Source organism: Xiphophorus maculatus, chromosome 23, assembly GCF_002775205.1.
Source record: "Xiphophorus maculatus strain JP 163 A chromosome 23, X_maculatus-5.0-male, whole genome shotgun sequence".
Classification (NCBI taxonomy): Eukaryota; Metazoa; Chordata; class Actinopteri; order Cyprinodontiformes; family Poeciliidae; genus Xiphophorus; species Xiphophorus maculatus.
Window position 1 is genome coordinate 7042607 of NC_036465.1, and position 24683 is coordinate 7067289.

The window sequence follows — 24683 nt, forward strand, 5'->3', positions numbered from 1 at the left end:
TTCGCTGGGGCAACCGGTGGTTTCTTTATCCAGCCATTAGGGACTTCATGCGGCTTCGGTAGTGCTGCTGCTCCTGCTGTTGTATCCGAGCCCATCCCCCATCCACACCGCCGGGGAGAGACCGATAAAGTTTGCCGCTTTCCACCTTCACCGTGAGCGCATTCAAACTTTCCTCCGGTGCCTCGGTGGGAGAAGAGCCCGGTTAGAGTCTCCTTCCCATCGCCGCCCCGGGTTTGTGTCCACAAACTTCTCGTCTGGGGCTCGGAGACTGAACAGGGGCGGACGGGAGGTATTATTTTACCCGCCTTGGATCTGGCTCAACTCTTCAGCCTGCTAATACAGGAGCCCGCCCCTGAACCTGAATACCTTGCAACCGACCTATCCGAAACACCGCCCCTGCTAGCCGGGTAGCAGAACCGGGTACACCTGACTGCACGACCACGGCCCGCCGAACCCACCCAGAACCACACTTTAATATAAGGTTAGACAACTTTTAAAAGAGCTGCCTCTAAAAAGAAAAGCTGGAGAATGTCTTCTCGGCCAGCTGAGAGCCTGCCATAGTAGATCCTACATTTCCCACAATGCAACGAGGAAGTAAAGCTGTTCACACACATTCTTTGGCTAATTAACAGACGGAGGTAGAGTACCCAAAAATTGTACTCGAGTAAAAGTAGCACTACTTCAACATATTTTTACTCAAGTAAAAATTAGCCGTACAAGAAATTATTCAAGTAAAAAGTATTTGGTAAAAAGTCTACACAAGTACTGAGTCACTGATCAAATTATTAACCAATATTTAAAAAATTACATGAGATAGATCAAAATATAAAGGTAAGTGGAAATTTTGGTATTTTAAGGACCAAAATGACAGTATTTCATATAAGTAACAAATAATGATAATAATAATAAAATCTGTTTCTTTCAATATAAAGTGTATGAAACTTTAACAAAAACTGCACGGTGTCTGGTGAATATCTGGTTAAAACATGCTTGTTTTTCAGTGGTAGAGCATCCAGAAATTTTTCTCAAGTAATGCTTTTAGGAGTAATAAAAATACTCTTACAAGTACATTTTTCAAAAAAAGTTACTCAAGTAAATGTAATTAAATAAACATAACCAGTACACCACTCAGATAATTAATCATTTCCAAGTTGATAAAGCGATAGTTTTAAAAGATGTTTTGAATGTATTTTCTTAAAAATAAGCAATATGTCAAAATGAAATGAAAAAACAACAAGAACAAGCAATTTTAACAAAAATGCAGTGGTGTCAGTAAGACAGAGGGGGGTTTGGGCACAGGGGAACCTTAATCATTTTTACTTTTATTCTTTTATTATTTAATACTTGAACTTAAAAGAGAAAATTATAAACTTCCACAGGTGCAACATTCATTTATTATTTCAAGCTGTTTGTTTTTGACCTTTCTGATGACCCTAAAAATAATAAACACAGATCACATATTTACAAAATAAAAGTCACAAAATTAAGATAGCTATTTTTTAAATATAGATCAAATCAGCTTGCTTATTTATTTTTATTTTATTTATTTATTTAGTTTTTTTGGTTTATCTTCGTAGGAGTGTGTGTTCAACAGAATAAATTTACACTTTACATTGTTAAAAAAAGCTTTTTTGCAATGTCTGTCCAAAGTTGGGCTTTTACTTACATGAAAACAAAGATTATTGCACAAAATTTAAATTGCATATACAACGCAGAGTCAACACCTATCACTGATTCAGTCCAATGATACAAAACCAAAATATTCAGCCAGATATCATTTATATGACTATTTCTAACAATTTCTTACAATTTCCACTGAAGCAGCAGCTCTAAGTGGAACTGAAAGGTCGCTAAACACTCGAGGTGTCGTACCATGTGAACATTTTAAAATTTGAATGAGGTTCTAAAATTTAATGGCACTTTCAAAGTTCATCACATTTGGTTTCTTAAGAAAACGACAGTAATGTGACCCACAAGCCTTCGTATCCAGGATCTTAATCACCTAATTATGTATCATTTTCAGTGATAACCGTAGAGCAAATGAGGAAAAATAAAATGAATGCATGAAAATATTTGCAGCATGAAATGATAAACAAACTCTAATTAGTCTAAAGAAAGACATGTTTGCATTTGCAAACTCTACTTGATACCTTAATAAACTTTAAATGAGGATAAAAAATGACATCAAGATATTTTACTTCTAATTTGTTATACGTCGCATGGAAAAATATTTGCCTCCTTACAAATTTTGTCTGACTTTGGTAAAAACTTTCAGATAATCAAAGATAACACAACTACAATAAATGCAAACGTCAACATTCTTAAATGAGGAATTAATTTATAAAAAGAGAAGAAACCCAATCAGTCCATGTGTGAAAAAGTAATTGCCTCTCAAACCGAATAACTGGTTTTTCTGCTTGTGAGGCAACAACCAGCATCGAGTGTTTGCAAGTCTTTTTCCATTACTATGGAGGAATTTTTGCCCACATTCTTTACATTACTGTTGTAATTCAAGCATATTAAAAGGCTTTCAAGCATGAACAACTTGTGAAGAAAGGTGAGTATCAGTGACATGACTTCTGTTTTCATTACAGAGTAAATCTGCTCTCGCATGTTCTGTCCAACTCAGATACAATCAGTTGAGCTGCTGGATTGTTGGTCAATAAACATTAAAAGTTGGGAAATAAGAGTAATTATTCAGCATCAGTGTGGCACGACTTTGAACTTTAAAACAGAGAATTTCTACCTCCGTATTTCCTCTGGCTTGTCGGCAGATTGCTGTGTGAACTCGGCAGAAAGCATGCTCGGTCTTTAGGCAACCATATCTGCCATGAACTGGCAGCATGACTTTCCTCTTGCAGCATCTCCTACAGGTGGAGCGAGGCTGTGAAAGCCCTCACTGCAGCATGCACGGTGTTGGTAATTTCCCCTGTCAGCTGGAGTTTGATCTCATTCAGATGGATAATTAAGTCACACTGAAACCAAACCTCATACAGAAACGTTTCATCCCAGACCTCTGTGGTCTTTAGTTTTCACTGAAAGATTTTCTCACACAACTCAAAATATCTAATAAACACTTTAATCTGACTTGGCCTTTGCTTATGTTTTTGCGGACACTTTGTGCTGATCGTTTGTCCTTCGTAAACTTCCCATATGTTTATGAGCAAACAAGGAAAAGATGGAGCTGGGAAAAAACTTTGACGTATGTTTACAAAGGCATTGGTTAGTTTGCCTGATTGTTTCTCAAGCCTGCTAATCTGGATTTTTGGTTTGTCATTTCCTCATAGTAATAAACATTTCACCATTTGGTCGCGACAAAACCAGATACTCAAGAGTACACAAAAAACAATATAAGGGGAATTAGCATGTTTCAACTCAACATCAAATTCTTAAAAAAATGTTTATCTAATTTTGCATTCTTAATCTAAACAAGGCTATCCTTTAGCTTCATTTTAAGTAAAATAGTATTTAATATTTGGATTTTTCAGGTCGCTCTGAACAGCTGACCATATTGTACGCCCAGCTACATTTACTGCTGCATCTGAAAATCTCTTAATGTGATTGCAGCCGTTCAGACATCTTGAAAGGTGAGACGTATAGTTTACGTGTGTCGACCTGGTAACATTTCCGTTTCAGAGAAGCCACGGTAATTTGGTATTTGACACCTAAACCTTCAGTTACTACTGGGTCCTCGGACAGCAGTAGATGCTTGATGGGAACTTCGCCCACATATGTGAAGGCAGATGTAAAACTCAACTTTTGTTGTTCCTTTAGTTGAGATACTTCCAGAGGTGGGCAGAGTTCATAAAAAATTACTCAAGTAAGAGCATAACTACTTCAACATATTTTTACTTAAGTAGAAGTAAAAAGCAGCCATCTGAAAAATCACTCCAGTACGAGAAAAAAAGTATTTGGTAAAAAGTCTACTCACATACTGAGTAACTGATCAAATTATTAATCAATTATTTAAAAAATTACATAATCAATATATGTATGTATGTAAATTGAAGTGTAAATTTATTTATTATTATTACTTTTTACCCCTCCAGGGAGTCTTTTTGTGGGCTCTAGTGTCCCTTATATGAAAGTAGGCTGACAGGAAAGGGGAAGGAGAGGGGGGAGAAGACATGAGGCAAATATCGTCGGGTCCGGAAGTCGAACCTGCGACGGCTGCATTGAGGACTCAAGGCCTCCAAACATGGGTCGCGCTATCCCCGACGTCACCACGGCACACCCAAATTTTGGTATTTTAGGGATTAAATTACAATAGTTCAAATAAGTAACAAAAAATAAAGTCAGGCAAAAGAAAAATTTGTATCTTTCAGTAAGAAACTTATAAAACTTTAAGAAAAACTGCAGGTGTGTGTCTGTGTCTGGTGAATTTTTGGTTATAACATTTGATTTTCATTCAATGTGTAGAAAATCCAGACATTTTACTCAACAATGAGCAGAGATACTTCATAATAACATAACTCAAGTAAAAGTTAAAAGTACAGCTTAGTAAAAATACTCCTAAAAGTAAATTATTTTCAAAAATATTAATTGAGTAAATGTAATTTACTCAATTTAGTAACTAGTTACTTCCCAACTCTGGATACGTCTAATGCGTTTAACAATTACAGGTTTGTGTTATGCGTGCAGGCAGTCAGACCAGTTTCTATACTTCTGCTTAACAAACTGTCTTCTAAATGCTGCAACTTTCAAAACCAAGGCTACAGTTATTCTAATGACTGAATTTAAGGAAATGTTCAGTACCCTTTTTTTCTGCTCACCAAATATTGCAAAAACCAACAAGTTGCTTTACATGACTGTGGACAAAGGAGAAGATCTTTAATAAAGTGAAAAACCAGTAGATTGTTCTTAAGAGTTTCATTCAAAATTGTAAAAAAAAAGAAAAGAAAAAGAGAATGGTAGCCTTTACTTTACATGGTGGAATGGCAAGTAGCTGTTTTATAAGCCAATTTTGCTAATATAGCAAAAGACTGTAATTGATTTTTTTGAATTGAGACCAATCTCTGTGGACTTCTAAAACAGATTAACTTTAAATTAGCTCCAAATTTAATAGACAATTTCCAGCTCTAATGGGACTAATCTGTTGACACTGCTCACTGTGAAAATTGTTTTACAAGTGAAATTATAACAAGCACTTAATGAGGACTCAAGCGAAGATCAGTAGGGCTGGAAAACTGTCCACCCTAAGACTCATTTTGAAAAACCAACAGCTGTTGAAATAATGTTCTTCTGCCATTTTCACCAGTAGGATTCATTTAAAAAGTATAAAACTGAGACACATTTGAGATAAAGCATATTAATACATGAAAGATGACAGTAATTGCCTACCTTCAGGCCTGTACTGAGCAATGATGGTGACAGTCTGTCCAGCTCTCTTCAGGGCTGCAGCTGCCTGTTCATGAGTGGCGTTCCTAAGGTTCACTCCATTCACCTGCAAAAAATTATTAAAAATGATTCAAAGGTTTTGATCTGTAAAAAAAGTATGTTCTCAGCTTTATAGTTTATACTTAATTTAGATACAAAGCAAAAGTCCTCAAACTTATTTAACTTAAGATTTATTTTGTTCCATCCACAAATTTCAGTTTATTTTATCGGGATCACAAAAGTAGGGATAATAGTGACGTGGAAAAACACTGAGATAATTAGACTATTTTGCAAAGAAGAATAAAAAAGTGCTTTTTTAAAATGTTCAAACATGGTGGAGACACACTCCAAAAGATCTACATAAAGAAGTGAAAATCGAATACAAATGCAGGTCACATTTTCCAGAGTTTTTTTTTTTTTTGTAAAAAAAATGTAGCAAACTATGTCTTAATTTCCTTACTATTTACTACTTTGAGTTCATGTGAAAGCCCCCAAATATTTTGTGGTTGTAATTTCACTAGATGTCACAAAGTTCAAGACGTATGAATGTTTTTGCAAAGCACTGCTTGAATCCAACATTTTAACAGCTTTAATCTTAACCTTTAATGTATGATGAGCTCCTAGATTCCTCCAGATAGCTATCTTTAGATTACATTTCTAATATCTTAAAGGGGACCTACTATGCAAAACTCACATTTTGAAAATTTTAAAAACTATTATTTAAATCGCCCTGCGACAGACTGGCGACCTGTCCAGGGTGAACCCCGCCTCCCGCCTGGAACGTAGCTGGAGATGGGCACCAGCAACCCTCCCGACCCCATTAGGGACAAAGGGTGAACAGAAAATGGATGGATGGATGGATGGATTATTTAAATCTCTACTGCTTCTAAAAACAACCTAAGCATAAAAAAACACCTAGCTGTTTTTTTGGCAATAAGTTCATGTGTTTTGGTGTTTGGAAAATGAGCCGTTTCAATAACCTCCTGATTGTTAATTCACATTCGAATGGCGCTCTGCCGTCACTTAGCAACCCCATCTAAGACCAGCCCTGTTACCTAACAACCTGCATAGAGATGAAGCTCATTGGGTCAGCTGGTTTTACTGCTGTACAATGGCTGCTGGTATTTTCTTGCAGATTTACCATTCAGAACCACTTACTGCATTCTTGTTGGTTGTGTAGGAGTCTCTACTTCTGCTTTTCAAAGATGTACGATTGTTGAATTGTGCGTTTGTTTTCAGCCATTTGTGCGAGTGTAAACATTAAGTTAAAGTGATAAAGGCCCTAAAACAGCTCAGAATAGTCAGAACTGAGTAGACTAAAATCTCTTTAACTAAGAATGATTTTATGCATAAAAAAGTAATCAACATGTTTTGTATTGTCCATAGACTTATCCTAACCTGAACAAGGAAGCATAATAAGTCATGTTTAAATATTATACATAATGTGTTGCTAGACTGCATGCAGAACTGTACTAAAAACAGTCATATTTTTAAGCATCACTGGATTTTGTGCAGAGAGCAGCTTGGCTCCCTCAGAGTTGTTATGGATTTAATGTCTTGCTCAAGGACATATCTGCGTGGGCAGGTGTTTGCAGGCTTTCTGAATGCCAGGCCACCTTTAATTCTATCATCATTATTCTGACAGCGGGAGCTGGCTGAAAATCTCACTTCCTCCAGCTTGTTACAGTTGTGGATGAGGGCAGACAGGAAGCTTGGAGTTCAAATACTGACCGACAGGATCCGGTCGCCCCTCCGCAGCTCGCCGCTCAGGTCAGCCGGCCCTCCAGCCAGGATGAAGGAGACAAAAATCCCCTCTCCATCCTCCCCGCCGACGATGTTGAAGCCCAATCCGGTGGAGCCCTTGTGCAACACCACCTTCCTCGGCTCCCTGCCAAAGAGAAAGAGACGGCGTGAGGGTGAAGGACAGGATAGAGTAAATAGACAGAAGATACCACAGGAGATCGATATATGCAGGGTGTTTTCAGACAACAGCCATCTTTGCTTTGACTTTGCATGATACTAAAATGTTTAGAACACTCAATACAGGATCTATTGGCAGATCCCTCAATCTGGAGCCGTTATTTGTATTGGGAATTCTGTAAACAGAACATTTAAATGATTGAGGTGGAGGGCACCACACACTGGCAGAAGGCAGTGAGTAACTCTGAAACACCCATGCAGCTGACATTATGCTACAGAGGCATACAAAGGTCTGGGTGTCCCAAGTCTTTACAGTAGATACTTTTCTCCTCCAAAAAGCATTAAACACCTGTTTGATTTCTCACAAAAAAGCAAAGTTTGACCAGTGAGCAGCTGAAAATTTACACTGTTCAAAAAACACAAAATTGTTCTTCCATCTTCTGACATTAAATCAGATTAAACTTGTATAGCTTTAGATCAGTTTGCATTGACAAACTCAATTTTTATTTGTTAGTTGAGGAATTTATTTAAACTCAAATTATTATATGCATAGATAACATTTGAGTTAAATGGATTCTATTTTTAGGCGACACCTAAAAGTCGCTGCTTCCTTGTAGAACCTCATGGAGAACTCTAGAAATCAGCCAACATATCAGGAAGACTCTGATGGACCTTCAAATAATCTAGTTAATCCCTGCATACAATTTCGAGATGTTGCAGTTCAACACGTTTTGGACTGAAACATGTGAATCTACTGCAGAACTAAAGCTAAAGACCTTGTAAGGATTCTGGCTGAAGCTGGTGAGAAAGCGTCATTATGCACAAAGAAAAGAGTCTGGAAGAAAAAGCCAAAAATCAAAATCAGCAAAAAGCCAGATTACAGTTTACTGATGGATTTAGGGGCAAACACCCTAATTTTTGAAGACATATTCAGGAAAAATTAGAATAAAAATGCAGCTTGGAAAGCTAAAAAAAAAAAGCTGGGCACAATGCTACTTGAGTTGCTATTGGCTGTTGTTTGAAAGCAGCCAATGTAGAAGCTCCTTTCATTTTCCTTGGCACTGATTGGCTGTTTCTCCGAGAGTGGAGATACGGGAGATGTTAGCTTCTACAGTTATGTTAAGATGCTTTCCACTGTGCATATTAATGCATATTAAGGTATATTTGGTGTTTGAGATATTAAAATTACCAGGTATAAATGTTTTTAAAGATTTTAGCTATTCATGGCGCCTATGGTCACTAACCCATGTGAATACTGGGAAATATTTTTAGATTTTTGAATTTAAAGAAAGCAAACAATGTATATAAACTTCTCTATTCACTTTGGCATTCAACTATTAGAAATAGCTAGTCAGGTAATTTAATCCCAAATCATCTAAAACAGGAAGTTTAATCAGATTTAATGTCAGTCAGTGAAGAAAAACGTTTTTGTGTCTTTTTATGAATAGTTTAAGTATTTGTTGTTCTTTAAGACTGACTTCTTTACGGTGATTATATGAAGAAGCCACTTTAAAAACATGTTAAAAAATGTTTTCCAAAAAAAAGGAAACCCCTCCTTATATATACTATATAAATATATTGTACATGCCTAAACATGTGTGATAAATGCATTTTTAGATATTCCCTCAGTAAAGACAGCAAAAAGAGTAAAGATGAGGCTTAGACATTCAGGTAAATCATTGACTGCAAAAGATTCACCAGCCAGTGAGCTGGTGGCACACTCTTCCTCTTTGCATCACTGTTTGCACAAATATGAGTCATCAGAAGTCAAACATTTATGACTCCTCACAACGTCGACTTCAGATTTTGGTAAAACTTTTGTTAAAGAGGACAGCTTGTTAAAGTGTTGATGTGGTTCCAGTCCAAAACTACTGCTGCTGTTAGAGATAGTTCTTAACTGGTTCTGTGGAAACATTATCACAGATCCAGTTCAGTGCCTCACATTATTCAAAATGTATCTTCAGTGAATGTTTGATCATATTTCTATTTTTGTAGAGGATCTTAGTGCACAGAGACTACACAAATAATTGTATTTGTCAATTTATTCTTGAAAATAGAGTTTAAACAATAGCTGCTGCACTAAACTACAATCAAAACAAATAACATCATAAACAGAACAATGGAGGATGCTGGATTTGGGAATGTTGGAAGCCTTTTAGAAATCTCAAGAATCAAGTTTAGTATCTAGATTCTACAGCAAATACACACTAGTTTTATTAATGCTGTGTTAACGTGCTGAGATTATGAAGTTCAAAATATAACATTCTTTCATCTTTACTATAAAATAATAATAAAAAAAGAAAATGATGGTGCCTTTCCTCATTCTGTATAAATAATTAATGCTTACTATCCTATAACACTGTTTTTTAAAGCTGTTTTATACCTTTTTATAGTTCTTAAAGGGAAGGCAAAAGAGTTTAATATCAGCAGGCAAAAAATAATAAAAACTAACATAAAATTGGCAGGTAAGAGTCTTAAAATGAACAAACATTAGAAATCATCCACAAAAAATTCAACACTGGTGCTAAACCAGTACTAACACCTGTTTAGTACTGGTACTGCATATCATCACAAATCTGGACAGATGTAAAAAGCAAGCAAATGTCTGACAAAGAATGATACTGAGTGGTATTGATACCATCATAAAAATGTTTCTGGTTCGGAAAATAAATAACATTCCATCCATCCATCCATCCATTTTCTGTTCACCCTTTGTCCCTAATGGGGTCGGGAGGGTTGCTGGTGCCCATCTCCAGCTACGTTCCAGGCGGGAGGTGGGGTACACCCTGGACAGGTCGCCAGTCTGTCGCAGGTTCAAAATAACATTTTGAAAATAAAATAAAAACTATAATACTATTTAATGGAAGTGTTATTTAAAGTTGGCTATGAAAGATGTGTAGTTCTTGATTAAACTATTCTTTTCTATTATGTCTTAGTGATTTACAGTATATTTGACAGGTTGCACTGTTCACTACATCAGCAGTAAAACCACTAAGTCCAAAGAGCTGTTATCTACTGATAGCAGTACTTTCTGCCTATGCATGGAAATGTTCACATGCATACACACACATGCATGCAGTGAAATCAGAGCACGACAATAGGCCACTACCCAAAGCTCTCCTTTAGCCTCTATGACTCATCCTCCACCAGGCTGCCTCAGCTTTAAGATGCCAGAGAGGCCAAACCACCTCTTCAGTACAGCAAAATCACACGCCACACATGAAAATGCAGACTCTGGGAAACCTAACAGTTCCCTCTCTCTCACACACACACACACACACACACACACACACACACACACACACACACACACACACACACACACACGCGCACGCACGCACGCACGCACGCACGCATATATACACTTTCAACAGATATCAACATTAACATCCACCGCTGTGCACAAAAACACACACAATTTCCTCTCAACAGAAAAGACGGCATGTCTCCCATTAGTGGTCTTCCCAGCCTGCGGTCTACAGGAACAATTACATCTCATTCCCTAATGGCTGCGCTCAGACTCCAAGTTAAGGCAGCTTTTCCTGTTGAACGGCGGCTCAGAAAGCAGTTCAGACTCTGAGGTTTATCTTAACAGTGATTGACTGGGAGGAAAAACTTTTAAAGGTGACCTATTAAACATGTAACAGCCTTAAAGAAGTTCGGAAACAAAACATTTTTTTCCACAAAATTATTCATAGACAATAAAATTTCTGTCTTGTCATTTTAAATTCTAATAAGCTGCTGCTGGAAAAACTTAATGTTTACACTCACACTTGACAGGTTTGCAATTATACACCCGTCCATCTTTGAAAAGCAGAAGTGGAGCCCCTTGTACAACCAACAAGAATGCAGCACATGGTTTCAGGATGGTAAGTCAACAACAAAACACTTGTTCTTTCCAGTAGTCATACTGGAAAAACAGCAGTAAAACCAGTTGGCCAAATGTGATGGAGATCGGAAAACAGTCGACAGTTTTCCGTCGACTATGACTCAACAATAGGGAGGTTTTTGAAATTTTCCAGACACCAAAAAACATCAACTTATTTCCAAAAAATGGCCAAATGGGTTTTTTTAAAGCGGAATTACAAAAATGTGTAAAATGTGAATTTTGCATCCTATGTCCCCTTTAAATAGCTGAACTAGGAAACTGGAGGAGATTATAACAATACAACTGTACCTACAACAAAAAGACAAGAGGGAAAAAGCTTTAAAGACGTTTTCTTTGATGCCTTTTAGTTACCCTAAAACCAACAGCATGGATGACAGTGTTTAACGCTGGTCTTAAAGTTTTCCACAGCTTAAAAAAAATATCTGTAAACAAAAGACAGTGAGCAGCTACTGCCATTAAATATGCTAAAACAGCCGACTTGCCTTCGGTTAACTTGGACTTAAAATAAACCCGCTTTCCATTTTGAGCTTTTCATCTCAGCTTCAAAGGCACGCAGATCTCCATGGTTACCTTAGGATCCATATCCGGTGTGTGCTTCTGAAAGAGCATTTCCCCACTGCGTGCTGAGGCAGCCTCTTCACCAGCAACATGGAGGATGAGATATTCACCGTGAACATCTCGGACACGGTGTTGCTCCGGTGGCCGCTCTCAGACTCTGACCCTCCACACAGAGGAGGTCCACACATTTAGAAGCTGTTTTCTGGGGCCTCCTTCCCCCTATCTCATCCTGGTGTGCTGTGATGAGAAACAGCTCCGAGGCAGGTCGCCATGGTTCACCCCAACGCTCCACTTCCAGCACGTTTTTATCCGTTTTGTAGAAACTGGAAGAAGATTCCAGCTCAGATTTAATCTCCTATCAAGCTGCGCTGTTTCTGCTGTGATGCGTTGGTGGCTTCAGCTCTCTGCAGACCAGCATTCTTGTCTGTCAGCTTGCCCCTCCGGAGACTAGACAGATAGATTCCCAGGAACTCCTTGATAACTTGCAGAAGGTTGAGTGGGCTGAGGTACGTGTGGATGACCTTTCGTCATTTCCAAGCCTTTGATTTGCTGATCTTATAATCAATGACCTGACTGACTGCTGGTCAGCAGCAAAGATTTCCCAACAGCAGGATAATATTTAGACTACTGTGAAATATTTCAGCAGATAAGACCACCTTATCTGAGGAAGAATGCGTTTCTGTTTGTTTTGTTTATGAGTTTAGAATTAGGGCTGTGAACGTTAACATGATATGCGATTAATCTAAAAGGTTCAACACATTAATATTACATAATGCTACGATGGGACACACTAAGAAAACATTACAATCCAGAGATTATACATTCTTATTATTATTAAACATGGGGAACCAATATGTAGTTTTATACTTTTACCTTTTATAAACTTTAACTATTTCTCTCTTGCTTTTCTTTTCTTTTGATTTTACTTTCTCTAACTCATGTAAAGCACTTTCAATTGCCTTGTTGCTGAAAATTTGCTATATAAATAAAATTACCTTACAAGAATCAAGTCATAATATTACAAAAATAAATTTGTCTGAGAATAAAGGTGATCAATAATACTAGAATAAACTCATACAAGAATAAAATCATAATATTAAGAGAATAGTCATAGTATTATGAGAATAATGTCAAAAGAACATGAGAAGAAAGATGTAAGAATATAAAATTTCATATTTCGAGAATGAAGTCATAATATTATGACTTTGATCAACATATTTGATTTGTATTTGCTTGACGATTTTGACAAAATGTAATGTTTGTTGCTTGTTTCATAATTGATGACTGTGCAAACTCAACTTTATTCTCATAATATTATGACTTTATTCCCTTGCAACTTTATTTTTGTAAAATCTTGACTTTATCCTTACAATTATATTTTTTTCATTTTCTTAGCTGGTTTAAATACCCTGTCGTATAATTCAGATTAATCGCAGTACCGAAGTTGACCTAAAAGCCTCTCTTCCGTTGAGGGTTACCTAGTTCAAAGCAGCGCGTTACACGGTCTTGTACTCCGTTCAACAATGTGGTTTTACAAACGCGAGTCAGGAGAATCGGACTCGTGCTCAGTGGCAAATTTCACTTTAAAAAACACCGTTTTTTAACTGTGAAGGGCCCTGCATACAGAGAATTATGTCATGAGTACAAATCTCATCCTCAGATTCTTTGCTGCATGTCTCTGTCTACCTTTTCTGCATGTCTCTGTCTACTTCCTGTCATATTACTGTCAAAGAAGGTCCACTAGTACCAAACATTCTTAAAAAAACAAAACAAAACATGGATGTTTCGATAAAACCAAGGTAATATATACTTACTGCAGCAGGTTATTAACCTTCCACCAAAGCATAACAAACATTTCTAAATGATATTTGAAATAAAAATCTTTTAAACATTCCTGAATGTGATGCTTGATTTCAGATAATAAACATTTATTTGAAAACGTGCATTTTCACATTTCAGGCATAGTGAGTAATCACAGTGTGATTAATCGATTGACGGTGCTATTTTTAGTAGAATATAGCTGTGAATTCTTACTATTTCAAATGCAGCATTAGAGCCTCCACCCTGTATCACAAGACCTGCTTCCCCTCCCCTCCGCCCTTTCATCCATGGCAGGAATGTAAACAGTTCTGGAGCGGCAGAACCCTTTTCTCTTTATAATTCAGAGTCCGCCCCTCCTCCCCCTGAGCCTCAGCGTGCTGGTTGGCTGAGGCTGCGGCGTCTCCGTCCCCAGGCTGTGAATGGATATCTGGGCAGCAGGTCCGGCAGGTCAGGCTACCCTGGACGCAGCGCAGTAATTGGTTCTGCTTGGCTGATTAATGGCGGACACTGCAGATGGACGCCATTTCCAGACGCTTTATCTCTCCCTTCCTCAAACAGATGACGTATGTACTGTACTGTCTGCGCTTCGCTGATTTAATTCCCCCCCATGCGATTTTTCTTTGCTGCTCTTTTCCTCTAACTTGACAGTGACATATCTGTTCACTAGCAAGGTGGAAATTCAAACACTGTCACCGTCTGTGACCGAATAGAAAATCAGTGGAGAATGATTAACACCTGTGATGTGTGAATCTGGTTTAATTAGTTTTATTTCAGCCTCCGTTTTTGTGTTTTTGCAGCCTTTAAATGTGCAAAGCAAACATCAAAGCGACTCCGCTGGGTGAATTCTTGCACTCACCAGTTGGAGGTTTTTGTGTTTGCAGGAAAAGGGAGTTACTGATTAGATCACCTGCTGCTGCGGGACTCATGCTTGAAGCACCGTTGTTCAACTGCTGTGCAAAGGATCTATGCATTCACAGCACCTTGCAAAAATGCTGCGTAGCATACAAAATCCCAGTAAAACTCGTTCATTGATTGTAATATCACATTGCTGTTAAATGTAATGTATGTTTTCAACATTTCTTACTATTACCTCCTGTTTTATTGGGTGTACATTGGCAAGGAGTTGGTAATTATTCTGACGCTGTATGTCTGGTTGTTATTTACAATTATCATTATTACTATTATTATTTGATTTTCTTGTCTTGTTATGAGTTAGTTTGTAATAATTTTGTTTCTTTATTTGTTGGTTCAGCATACTATCTGAATATTTCAAAGTTCTTTCAAACTTTAGGAGGATCCACTCCCTGTTATTATCTGGTTTCATTTTACGAGTCGCCTCTGTGTCACAGACCGAACAGAAGCCTCAAACCAATGGCGCTGCATGACGGATAAGAGTCCAGGAATCCAAAGTTTCTAAAATATTTGTAGACAGAATCTGCTGTAGAGCTCGGTAATATTTGCAGAGGGGAGCTGCTTGTTTAGCGATAGTTAACAAAGATGCATTTTAAACACGCGTTATCTCCCATCAGCCCAATGTGGACAGAAACCAGAAAGGGGCTAATATCAGATGGAGAACTGCGAGGGGGACGTGCAGCCAGGAAAAAGGCCGAAACATCCTCGAGGTTCAAAATCCTCGAGTAAAAAGAACTCAGAGGACAAAAAAATACAAAAACCTAACATAAAATTGCCTGATTTTTTTTGTTTAGTTTGGTTTGTATTGTAGATAAAGGATGTTACTTGTCGTAGATCCAAAATATTAAAATGATTTTGCTGTGGTAAAACAAAGGCGTCTTATTTTCAAATTCTTTTGGGCTCAATTGAGCAAACATACTTTCCCTTATAAGAACAGGATTTGAGTCACTTTCTTTCAAAATGCTTCTATATTTAGCCAAGTACAATAAGTTAAATAAAATTTGGATGTTATTCATTTCATTAATCATTTATTGTGATACATTTCTTGTCATGATAAGAATTTTGATTTGGGTGCAGCAAAGTTATCTTTTCAGGAAAAGTCACTGGATAAATGTGTATCTACATTTAGGGTAGGTGATACGGAATTAAAATTTTATCTCTATAGTTTGTGGTAACAATTAAGATTATGATAGGAAAAATGTATTCATTATTTTTTAAGAAACTGTATAGTTGTGACAGCATAGCACATCATTAATAACACCACAAACACAAACACTGTTCTTGAAAAACATTTCTGTTTTAAATAGGCTTCTTCAGGATGCCAATGACATTAAAAAAAGTGTGATTTATATCACTAAACTGCACACAGTAACAACATTTAGTATTTATTTTTTTGTACCCTGCCAGGGGGTCTTTTTGTGGGCTCTAGTGTCCCTTATTTTTTTGGAAGTAGGCTGACAGGAAAGGGGGATAGAAAGGGGGAAGACATGCGGGAAATGTCGCCGGGTCTGGGAGTCGAACCCGCGACGGCCGCGTCAAGAACTCAAGGCCTCCAAACATGGGTGGTGCTATCCCCTACGCCAACACGGCACGCCCCACAGTAACAACATTTAATCATATTTTCAAATGTATTTATATTCATTGAAGCTCTCGTGGAACAGAGACAATAGCAAAAATAACATACTGTCAGTTTAGTTTTTTATTCACTATCAATTTATCATGACAACAATAAATACATTTTTTTTACGATATGATAAAACCCCACCCCAATTCTACTTTGGGGTGGTTACCTAACCTTCGAAATCATGAAGATTTGGTAATAAAAAGATTAATATTTTGTGTCATTTTCCATTGTAAGAGAATAATGTCTGTCATAATTTTACCCTGATTATAAATAAAAAATCTCCGTCTGCATCAACCGCCTGTGCTGGACACATCTAATTTGTATTAGTCTTGATCTGCAAGTCAGGTTGGCCAGAGAAAATCACTCCAGGGGCCACAAATGGCCCTCGGGCCACACGTTGGACACCCCTAATCTAAAATAACCTTGCTAGTTGGAGCCAATGGCTGGTAGAAAGGAAATGCAGCCTGCCTGTTAGTCTCATACAGCAAAGATGCTCATGTGCTGTGACTTGCTGTCAGACGTGACGTCCTCCGAGATGACGCCATGGTTTTTTTTCCCCCTGATTGCGCAGAGGTGTGCGGATGGCGGCTGTGTGGGCCGTTCTCATCTGTGCGGCTTATTTACGAGGTGTGCGGTGCGCCGGGTGTATACTTCGGCGAGGCATCTCCCGCTGTCACAACGGCGCACTGCGCTTATCTGCGTGTTTGTCCGTTTGTCAGCACGCTATGAGCAAATGTCTCTGTGTACAGTATGCATGTGTGATTGGAGCTGGCAGCATGGGTGATGAGACCGGAGTGCGTGGCCTGATTTTCCCAGTGTGCTGATGAATCATGACAGCTGCAGGATTGTCTGCTACTGCTGTTCGTCTGCTGGTCTGTACTGGATCAGAGTTTGCATTCAAGGTAGCCACTTAGTTTTAGCCTCACGGATCCTAATCAGAATAATCAGAATTTTCTCTCTGGCTGCTGCGCTGTTCTCTATCTCCTCAAACATGCGTACTGGAATCAGAGCACGGACTACTCGTTACACAATATAGACTAAATTTAACACAAGCAATGGCTCATACGGAAACATTCTAGCATTCATCCATGTGGTGATGCACAATGATCAAGGCTGTGAAAAGAAAATCAAAATGCAGGGGGGCCCTTTTGCACATTTAGTGCTGCCAAACAGAAAATAACCCACAAACCGCTGCCATAAATATAACGAGCAGCACCGAAAGCAGAGAGGTCTGAGATATGGGCTCGGTTTTATCAATGCCTCCTGACAGATGGAGTCGGGCAGCTTGTGGGAGCAGGAAGCCCTTTCGGCTGCGCTCCTGTGGAGATGTGTTTGTGAAGAGCAGGTAGGGCTCCATTTTACACTGAAGGAGAAAGTGTTTGAATTTTAAGAAGGTAGATGTCTTATCTAAAACTTAAAAGGAAGAGAAAGACAACCATAAGAAACCCAACAGAAATAAATAATAATGATGTAACTTTTAACGCTACATAAAGTTGAACTTTAACATAACTTCACATAAATACCAACATCTCATAGAGGAAAATGCATATCCATCCTCTATGTGATAAAAGAGTTTTGTATTTTTAAACCTAGAAATAGAAATAAAAGGTTGGCTCTTTAAAAATTACAACAAATTTCCAGGAGTTTTTTTTTTCAAAAGGTTATATAACATGTGACTCTGAAGGAATATCATTTAGCTGCAAAAATGGTTCTTTGGAATATAAACATCACAGATTCCTGATAAAGTTTAAAATATTCTAATGTATTAGTTTGGTATTATTTCTGTAGCCTCTTAACAAGTGATAAAAGTAACTTGTAGTAACTTGTAGTTTGCAGTGCCAGGGAATCTCCCAGTGAATTCTTGCAATTTGGAAGCAGTATAGCATTTTTATAATGCATTTGTAACTGTACCCGAAATCTAAGTCTAAAGTTAGAAGCCTTAGATTTTTAGATGCATAACACTGAGAATTATAACATTTTCTTTGACTGTTTTATGGGATTTTCCTGACTTAGAAGAAGTCATTTAGTTAAAATGTTGACATGGCTCTGACATTCTTTCAACATAATGAACCAAAATGCATGCCAAAAATGTTCTATTTTCATATTTTCAAAGTTTATTGCATGTTCTAAATTACTAGTAAAATGATTGTGAAAGTTAATAATTTTAAATTTCAATTTTTAAAGGTAGTTGACAATACAAAAGTGTACAAACTGCTGTTAAATGTAAAAATGCAACCATGTCAACCATGTGACATGTATCTTGTTAAACTGAAAAAAAGACTAGAAGACATGTAAAAACAAAAAGGTACAACATGCATCCTGTCTTAGTGCGCATACCCCAAACTAGGGCACTTTTTAAATCAGTTTCAGTCTTCACCCTCATTAGATACACACCCAACGTTGATTATTGCAATTATGTTGTATCCGTAGTAAAGGTGAGCAGTTTAATTTTAATTTTCCAGACATTTTCTCTTTTGAATCATCTAGCAAAGGCCAGAGGCAGAGTGGTCACAAAGGATGATCTCATTGCACACATCAGTGAGGAAGAAGTCAACACCGTGGCATGATCTCCTGCGTGGAAAAATAAGTAGGATCGCAAACCAGCAGGGATTCACCCCCCAATATCCCCTTCAAAAAAACATTACATATACAGATAAACATAGCAGTGGCAGCATAATGAATTGGGGTGAGTTATCATCAAACAGACCAGTTTTTTTTCCAAGGTGAATGAAATTCTAATCAGGTCAAATTGAAATATAATCTGACTCAAAAGCTTCAGGTGTCTGTTTAAGGGTGACGATGAGGAGGGATTTTATTTTCTAGCACCACAGTAAGTCCAAACTTACTATATGAGAGGAAAACTAAAGATTTGTAATAGTCAAGCCAGAGTACAGAACTAAATCCAACATAAAAAAGAGCTGTGATCTAGAGATGCTACTAATATTAGCTTTACGGTGTGCACACTTATGCAGTCAAGTTATTCCACCTTTTTAGTTTAGTTTGACCTCTAAAAATGATCCATGTATGAAGAAACGGTTTTGAAATGATTTTACATGTAATTTTCTGACTTATGGGGGTGTACACTTTTGTGAGTCAGTCTTTGTGGACTTGGATCAAAAGTTTGGTTTACTTTATAACTTCTGTGCAGAAAGTTAGTCAATTATCAAACCCGAGCTGTTGCAGGAGCTTCAAAAGGTTTTGATCAAACAGCAACTCCAAGAAACAACAAGTCAAACAACAGGTGTGAGTAGGGCTCAATAACAATTTACACTAAGATAGAAAGGTGATCCATATCAATATATAACACATCTAATAGAATATTAAATGATTTCACCGAACTCAGGGATAGGACAGGATAAACCTTTGCTTCTTTCTGCTCCCTTTTTGAACAACTTGTGTTTTGTTTTACATAATATTTTGCTGGAAATATTAAGTTGTTACTAATGTTTTTTTCCCATGTATTTTTTTTAATTGTTTGAAATAAAGAGAGAAAGAAGTAAAGAAAGAAATAAATGAGGAAGGAAAGAAAGAGCAATCTCCAATCCAAAACTGCACAGCACTCTGGGAGATGTAGGCAGAGGAAAGACTTTAGTCAACCATTCACAGCCAGCTAAGCAAGGGTTGTAAAATCAACTAACTCACTTGCTCTTTGGTTACCTAGCAACAATCTGCAGAGGAACTGGTGGTTACCTAGCAACAACTTGTTGAGTAACTTACGCTGTGGCAGTTTAAGGTTTCTTCACCGTGCCTCATAACTGCTTAAAATAAAAAACAACAAAGTGGAGTGAAAACTGTGGATAAAACAGGTCACACCTCCAGTTATTCAGATATTTAAAACAAAAAACTAATAAATAATTATCAATATTGACTGATATTAAATGTTTACAAGGAGATATGTTTTTCAGCCATATTGTGCAGCCCTAGGTGTGAGTAAATCATTAAAGTTGCATCTTCCACTCCAAAAATATGCACCGAAATCCCAAGTCACAATCACAGTGTATGAAACTTTCCGACTGGACTCAAACGTCCCGCTGGTCATGGAAAATAAGAGGCTCTACCACACGTTGCACCAACATTAAGCTGTCACATACACATGAGGTAGGGAAACATTTACATGCAAACATAAAGAGAACTAAAACAAGAAATCACAAAGGTCACCCTGCGACCCCTTCCAACCCTCCCCTCTCATTCACATATTTTTGTCGTTGTTATCCTCTGAGTCTGTTTTTGCTTGCGTCATAGTGTGTTTTATTACACAGCTGTGGCAGTATTTACTGCTGATCAGGAAGCTTTCCTTTTCCCTGGTTCTACTCTGTCTTAGGCCAGATCCAGATGCTGAGGTACAGAGAGGAGGGTTAGCTAAATAAGGCGTGGTGGACTAGGTTAGTACCTGCCAGAGAAGGGGAGTGGACCTTGGCACAGGGGAGCAGGGGAAGGACAGAAGCCTCTGTAGTGGGCCTGGGGCGCCTTGCTATCCCCAGGTTTGTGGATGACACTGTAAATAGGTTCAGCTCTGCTGTGGGGTACAGGAATCACAGTGAACGGGACAAGTGTAGGACACAAAGAAAGCACACATACCAACAAAGATGCGACAAATACTCATACGACTCATGTAGACAGATTGTACAAGGACATAACAGGGCAACATAACAAACATTCACCCGGGAAAACACACACACACACACGCCCACACACCAATAAACAGGGGGAATACAGCCCTCTCTCCCCAGAGCTCTGGGTTAAGCTGACTCAAAGCCTCGTGGGACAGTCCAATCAGGCCCTTATGAATGCTACTTCTGATCCACTAGCTGGATATGAAGTCAAAGGTTAAAACACAGTCATAACAAGTACAAGAAGTGACAAGGAGCTTCTCTCAGCACACAGCCACCGCACGCTGTCCAGCTATGATGTAGTGTGCACCGCCACGGCCCCAATGAGCTGACATTTGGAAATTAAGCCTGTGTTTCTTTTTCCACCATCAAGCACTTCATGAGGATATTTAAAACTACTGCTCAAGCATGTATCATCAGAGTCCCTATGACAATACATGTGAAGCAAAAACAAAATGGAGGCCACTGGCAACTGAAAGAAACCCAAACGAAACATAAAAATACGCCCTAGAGACATGAAACAGGTGCGCTCCACAGCCATGTTACACCAGGCAGACACAACTATGATTGTTCAGTTATTGTTGTGACAGCATTGAAAAAACGAGAGAATCAGCCGTGGTGGGGATAAACTGGTAGTTACCTCGTGAAGTCTTCCTCCCCAAGCATGTGGCGGGGGACGGGCGAGTACCTTGACGGGGTGACCTGGGGCGGTGGATAAACCGGCTTTGGCTCCATCGCCCCCATGTAACTGTGGCTGACGTGGTTGTCCACCATGGTGGGGAAGGCTGGAGGGAGGGCCAGGCCAGTAGGGAGAAAGAAAGAATGATTAAAACAAAAGCGCTACAAGATTATGCAGAAGTGGATAAAATGTCTAAAAAAATTATGTTAAAAATTATCACCTTTTCTTATGCAATACTAAAAGTAACAGTGTGAAGGTTCAGAGCAGCTGCTCTTGTGTGGAAAAATCTTGATCTTTACTTATTTACAAATTAATCTGATTCTCTATCAAAACATTCTTAAGTCATTTCTTCTTGAGTTTTGCAAAAATAAATAAATAAATAAAGGATACATTATAAGCCTGATGTGTATTTGTGACAGGATAATTTTTTTAACTTACTCTATTGATATTTTCTCTTAGAAGAAAACTGGTTCTTGCACAAAATTTCTTTCTTTATTTGAATATAATCATTTAGAGCAATGAATGCAACTGTACCAATTTCAAACAAGTTAAGTATTAGGAAACAGATCTGGTTGCTGCTCTAAACCAAGGCTTTGCTGATCATATTAAATACAGTACAAGAGGATGCTGTGCATTGAAGACAAGACAGGAACATATTAAGAGAAACCACAATCAATGAGAGTCCCACTCTGGTCTCCTGTAACATTAAATCACTGCTCTGCTGAAATATGAGAAGCTGCAGCTCAAGATCGTGGGCTCTCATGAGAAGGTGGGATGTGAGAAACCATCCACACTCTGTGGGTGGCAGAGAACTGTGCTTGTCGTTGCTGTGGTAGAAACTGTGTGTGTGTGTGTGTGTGTGTGTGTGCGTGTGTGTGTGTGTGTGCGTGTGTGTGTGTGTGCGTGTGGGGGTGGGAGTATGTGTGTACAAGCATTTACTACATGCAGTATGTGGGTGTCTGGGCATTGCAGTTTGAGCAGAGAACAGTGATCAACTCCTAAAAACACAAAAACTTTCACGACGAAGATGGAAAAGATGCAAGACGTATTGTGAAGGTCTTCCTCTTGGACAGGAGAGGAGGATTCAACCAACAGGTCGATTCAGATACGTACTGCTGGAGTAGTCGGGAGGGGCGTACATGTCGTTCAGATGCACGGGTCCTGGCTTGGCCACCTTGAGGTAAACCATATCAGAGGTGTTCTTCAGCGCAGCTACCGCCTCCTCATGACGCACATCCTGCAGCACGATGTTGTTCACCTGAATGTGTTGGCCGTCAGAGAATAAAAAAATACGAGCTGTGACAACATCACAAAGCTAAGATGGTAATGATTCATAGCTGGTAGGTAATATGAGAGTTCATTTCATCAGCAAATGGAAAATGAAATGCATGTTGTGTACACTGGGATTGATAGAAGTAAAACGGAGCATTTCTAAAGTATTTCAGATGAGACTGAAGTTTTTAATTCATCCCTCTTATTATAGTTTTGCTAATACTGAAGCAACAGGTTTAAAGATGCTACGGAGAATGCAGAAGACCAGGTCTTAAAATATGATCAAAATTATCTTTAAACAAACAGTAAATCCTGACATTTCACCAAAAGAAAATGAGTAACACTTTGAAAGTCAGATTTAAGAGCGTGTCGAACTGTGTTTGTAATAAATTAATTTGATACTGTATAATTTATCAAATGCCTTTTGAGATGTTTTCAAATATTTTTGTTTGAAAGCATCTGCGAAGAAGTAAGACTTCTAATGTGTTTTGTATTTGTATTATAAATTATGGACAACTTTTTGCCATATGTCCACAAAAAGAAACTTTATATTAGATTTCTTTAATGAACTCTACATTACTAATTGTCCTCACAACCAGATTGATGAACGCCTGAAACAGTTTCTCTAAAATCACTGCTGACGTGTTTCGTCCTTGACTATGTGTAACGAATACTCAAACAGTCAAATGCAATTGATCATCAGCATTCGCCTGCTACTTAGAAATATTATTCCAATAAAAGGAGTGAGTAGGGAATGAGCTTTTCATTTATTGCTTTGGGATTTTGTTCAGTTGTTTCGCATAAAATTTACTGCAGTTTGTGATGTCATGAGCTTTTACTTTCACACGACACACTGCAGTGCAATGAAAAAGTATTCCCTCTCTCAGATCATCAAACAAATTTTAGTGTCAAAGGTAAAAGCAGTTTTTAAATGGAGGGAATTGTGTGAAAATATAACTACCTCCCTTGTTAAATTATCAAATTAACTGTCATCAAACCAACCACAGTTTATTGTATTTTAAGTATCTAACCACACCTGACAACTATCAGATCTGTAGAGTTTAAAACAAAAACACATAAAACCTCCCTGGTGACATGAAGTGGGCTATAAAATCTCCAAAATGGCAGTTGGGAAAGGAAACAAAGCCATTCCTAAGATTGAGACTCTAGTAAACCACAGTGAGAGCCACTATTCACTAACAAAGAAAAACATTTAGAGGTCAATCTTCTCAAGAGAGGCCAGTCTACAAAAACATACTCTAAGAGTCCATCTGCGACTCATGCAGGAGGTCAGAAAATAACCAAGAACATCTAGTCCTCAACAAACCTCGCTGGTCTCAGTTAGAGTTGGAGATTATGATTTCTAAATCATGATCTAAAAAGGAATTTTGATCACCAAGAAGTTTTGGGAAATAGTCTGTGGACTGATAAGACGTAACTGGAGATCTTGTGGATGTCATGTGTTACATATAGTGCAAAAAAATCAAAATAGTTCAGCAAAAGGCCATCATTACTGACAATGACAAATGTTGTGGATAGTGCATTGGTCCACAGCTGCTTTGCTGCTTCTGAAGCAGAAACCTCTTGTCATATAACTGTAGCTGAAAATCTTGAAGGAAAATGTCTGGCTGTCAGTTCCTGACCTTAAGCTCAAAAACCACTGAGATATGCAGGAGAACAATGGTCCAAAATCTGCAAACAATTCCACCTCTGAATGGCTTTAAAATGGCCTCATCAAAATCTGGACCTAAATGCATTTGAAACGCTTTGGCATAAAGTTATACAGGGAGTTTATGCTCAAAACCCCGACAAACTGACTGAATTAAGAAATAAATTAAACTCTCATTTGAAATTTTATTTTACTTCCTAAAGGGAAATTAAATGGAACTAATATTAATAAAAATTTCTTCAAAAGTTATTGTAGGTGAAGATGGATGTGGGCAGGAAAGCTCTCCTGTAGCGGTCTGTGTTACAGTGAATTTGAAAAAGCCTCTGAAAGACACTCTGTTTTTCAAAGACAGT

General features: G+C 38.1%; 1 protein-coding gene across 9 annotated transcripts in view; it reads right to left on the minus strand.

Annotated features, from left to right (window-relative positions):
* Positions 1 to 24683, minus strand: part of dlg3 (discs large MAGUK scaffold protein 3) — a 119041-nt gene that overhangs the window by 25214 nt on the left and 69144 nt on the right. For 5 of the 9 annotated variants that reach the window (XM_023328797.1, XM_023328796.1, XM_023328798.1 and 2 more), the window contains 5 exons: positions 22503 to 22647; positions 21351 to 21513; positions 20491 to 20616; positions 7108 to 7264; positions 5341 to 5443 (listed from right to left, as the gene is read on the minus strand). In XM_023328797.1, the coding sequence (XP_023184565.1) occupies positions 5341 to 5443; positions 7108 to 7264; positions 20491 to 20616; positions 21351 to 21513; positions 22503 to 22647 (694 nt within the window). The remainder of the gene's footprint in view (positions 1 to 5340; positions 5444 to 7107; positions 7265 to 20490; positions 20617 to 21350; positions 21514 to 22502; positions 22648 to 24683) is intronic. The other 4 variants (XM_005799493.3, XM_023328800.1, XM_023328795.1 and 1 more) reach the window with 3 other exon arrangements.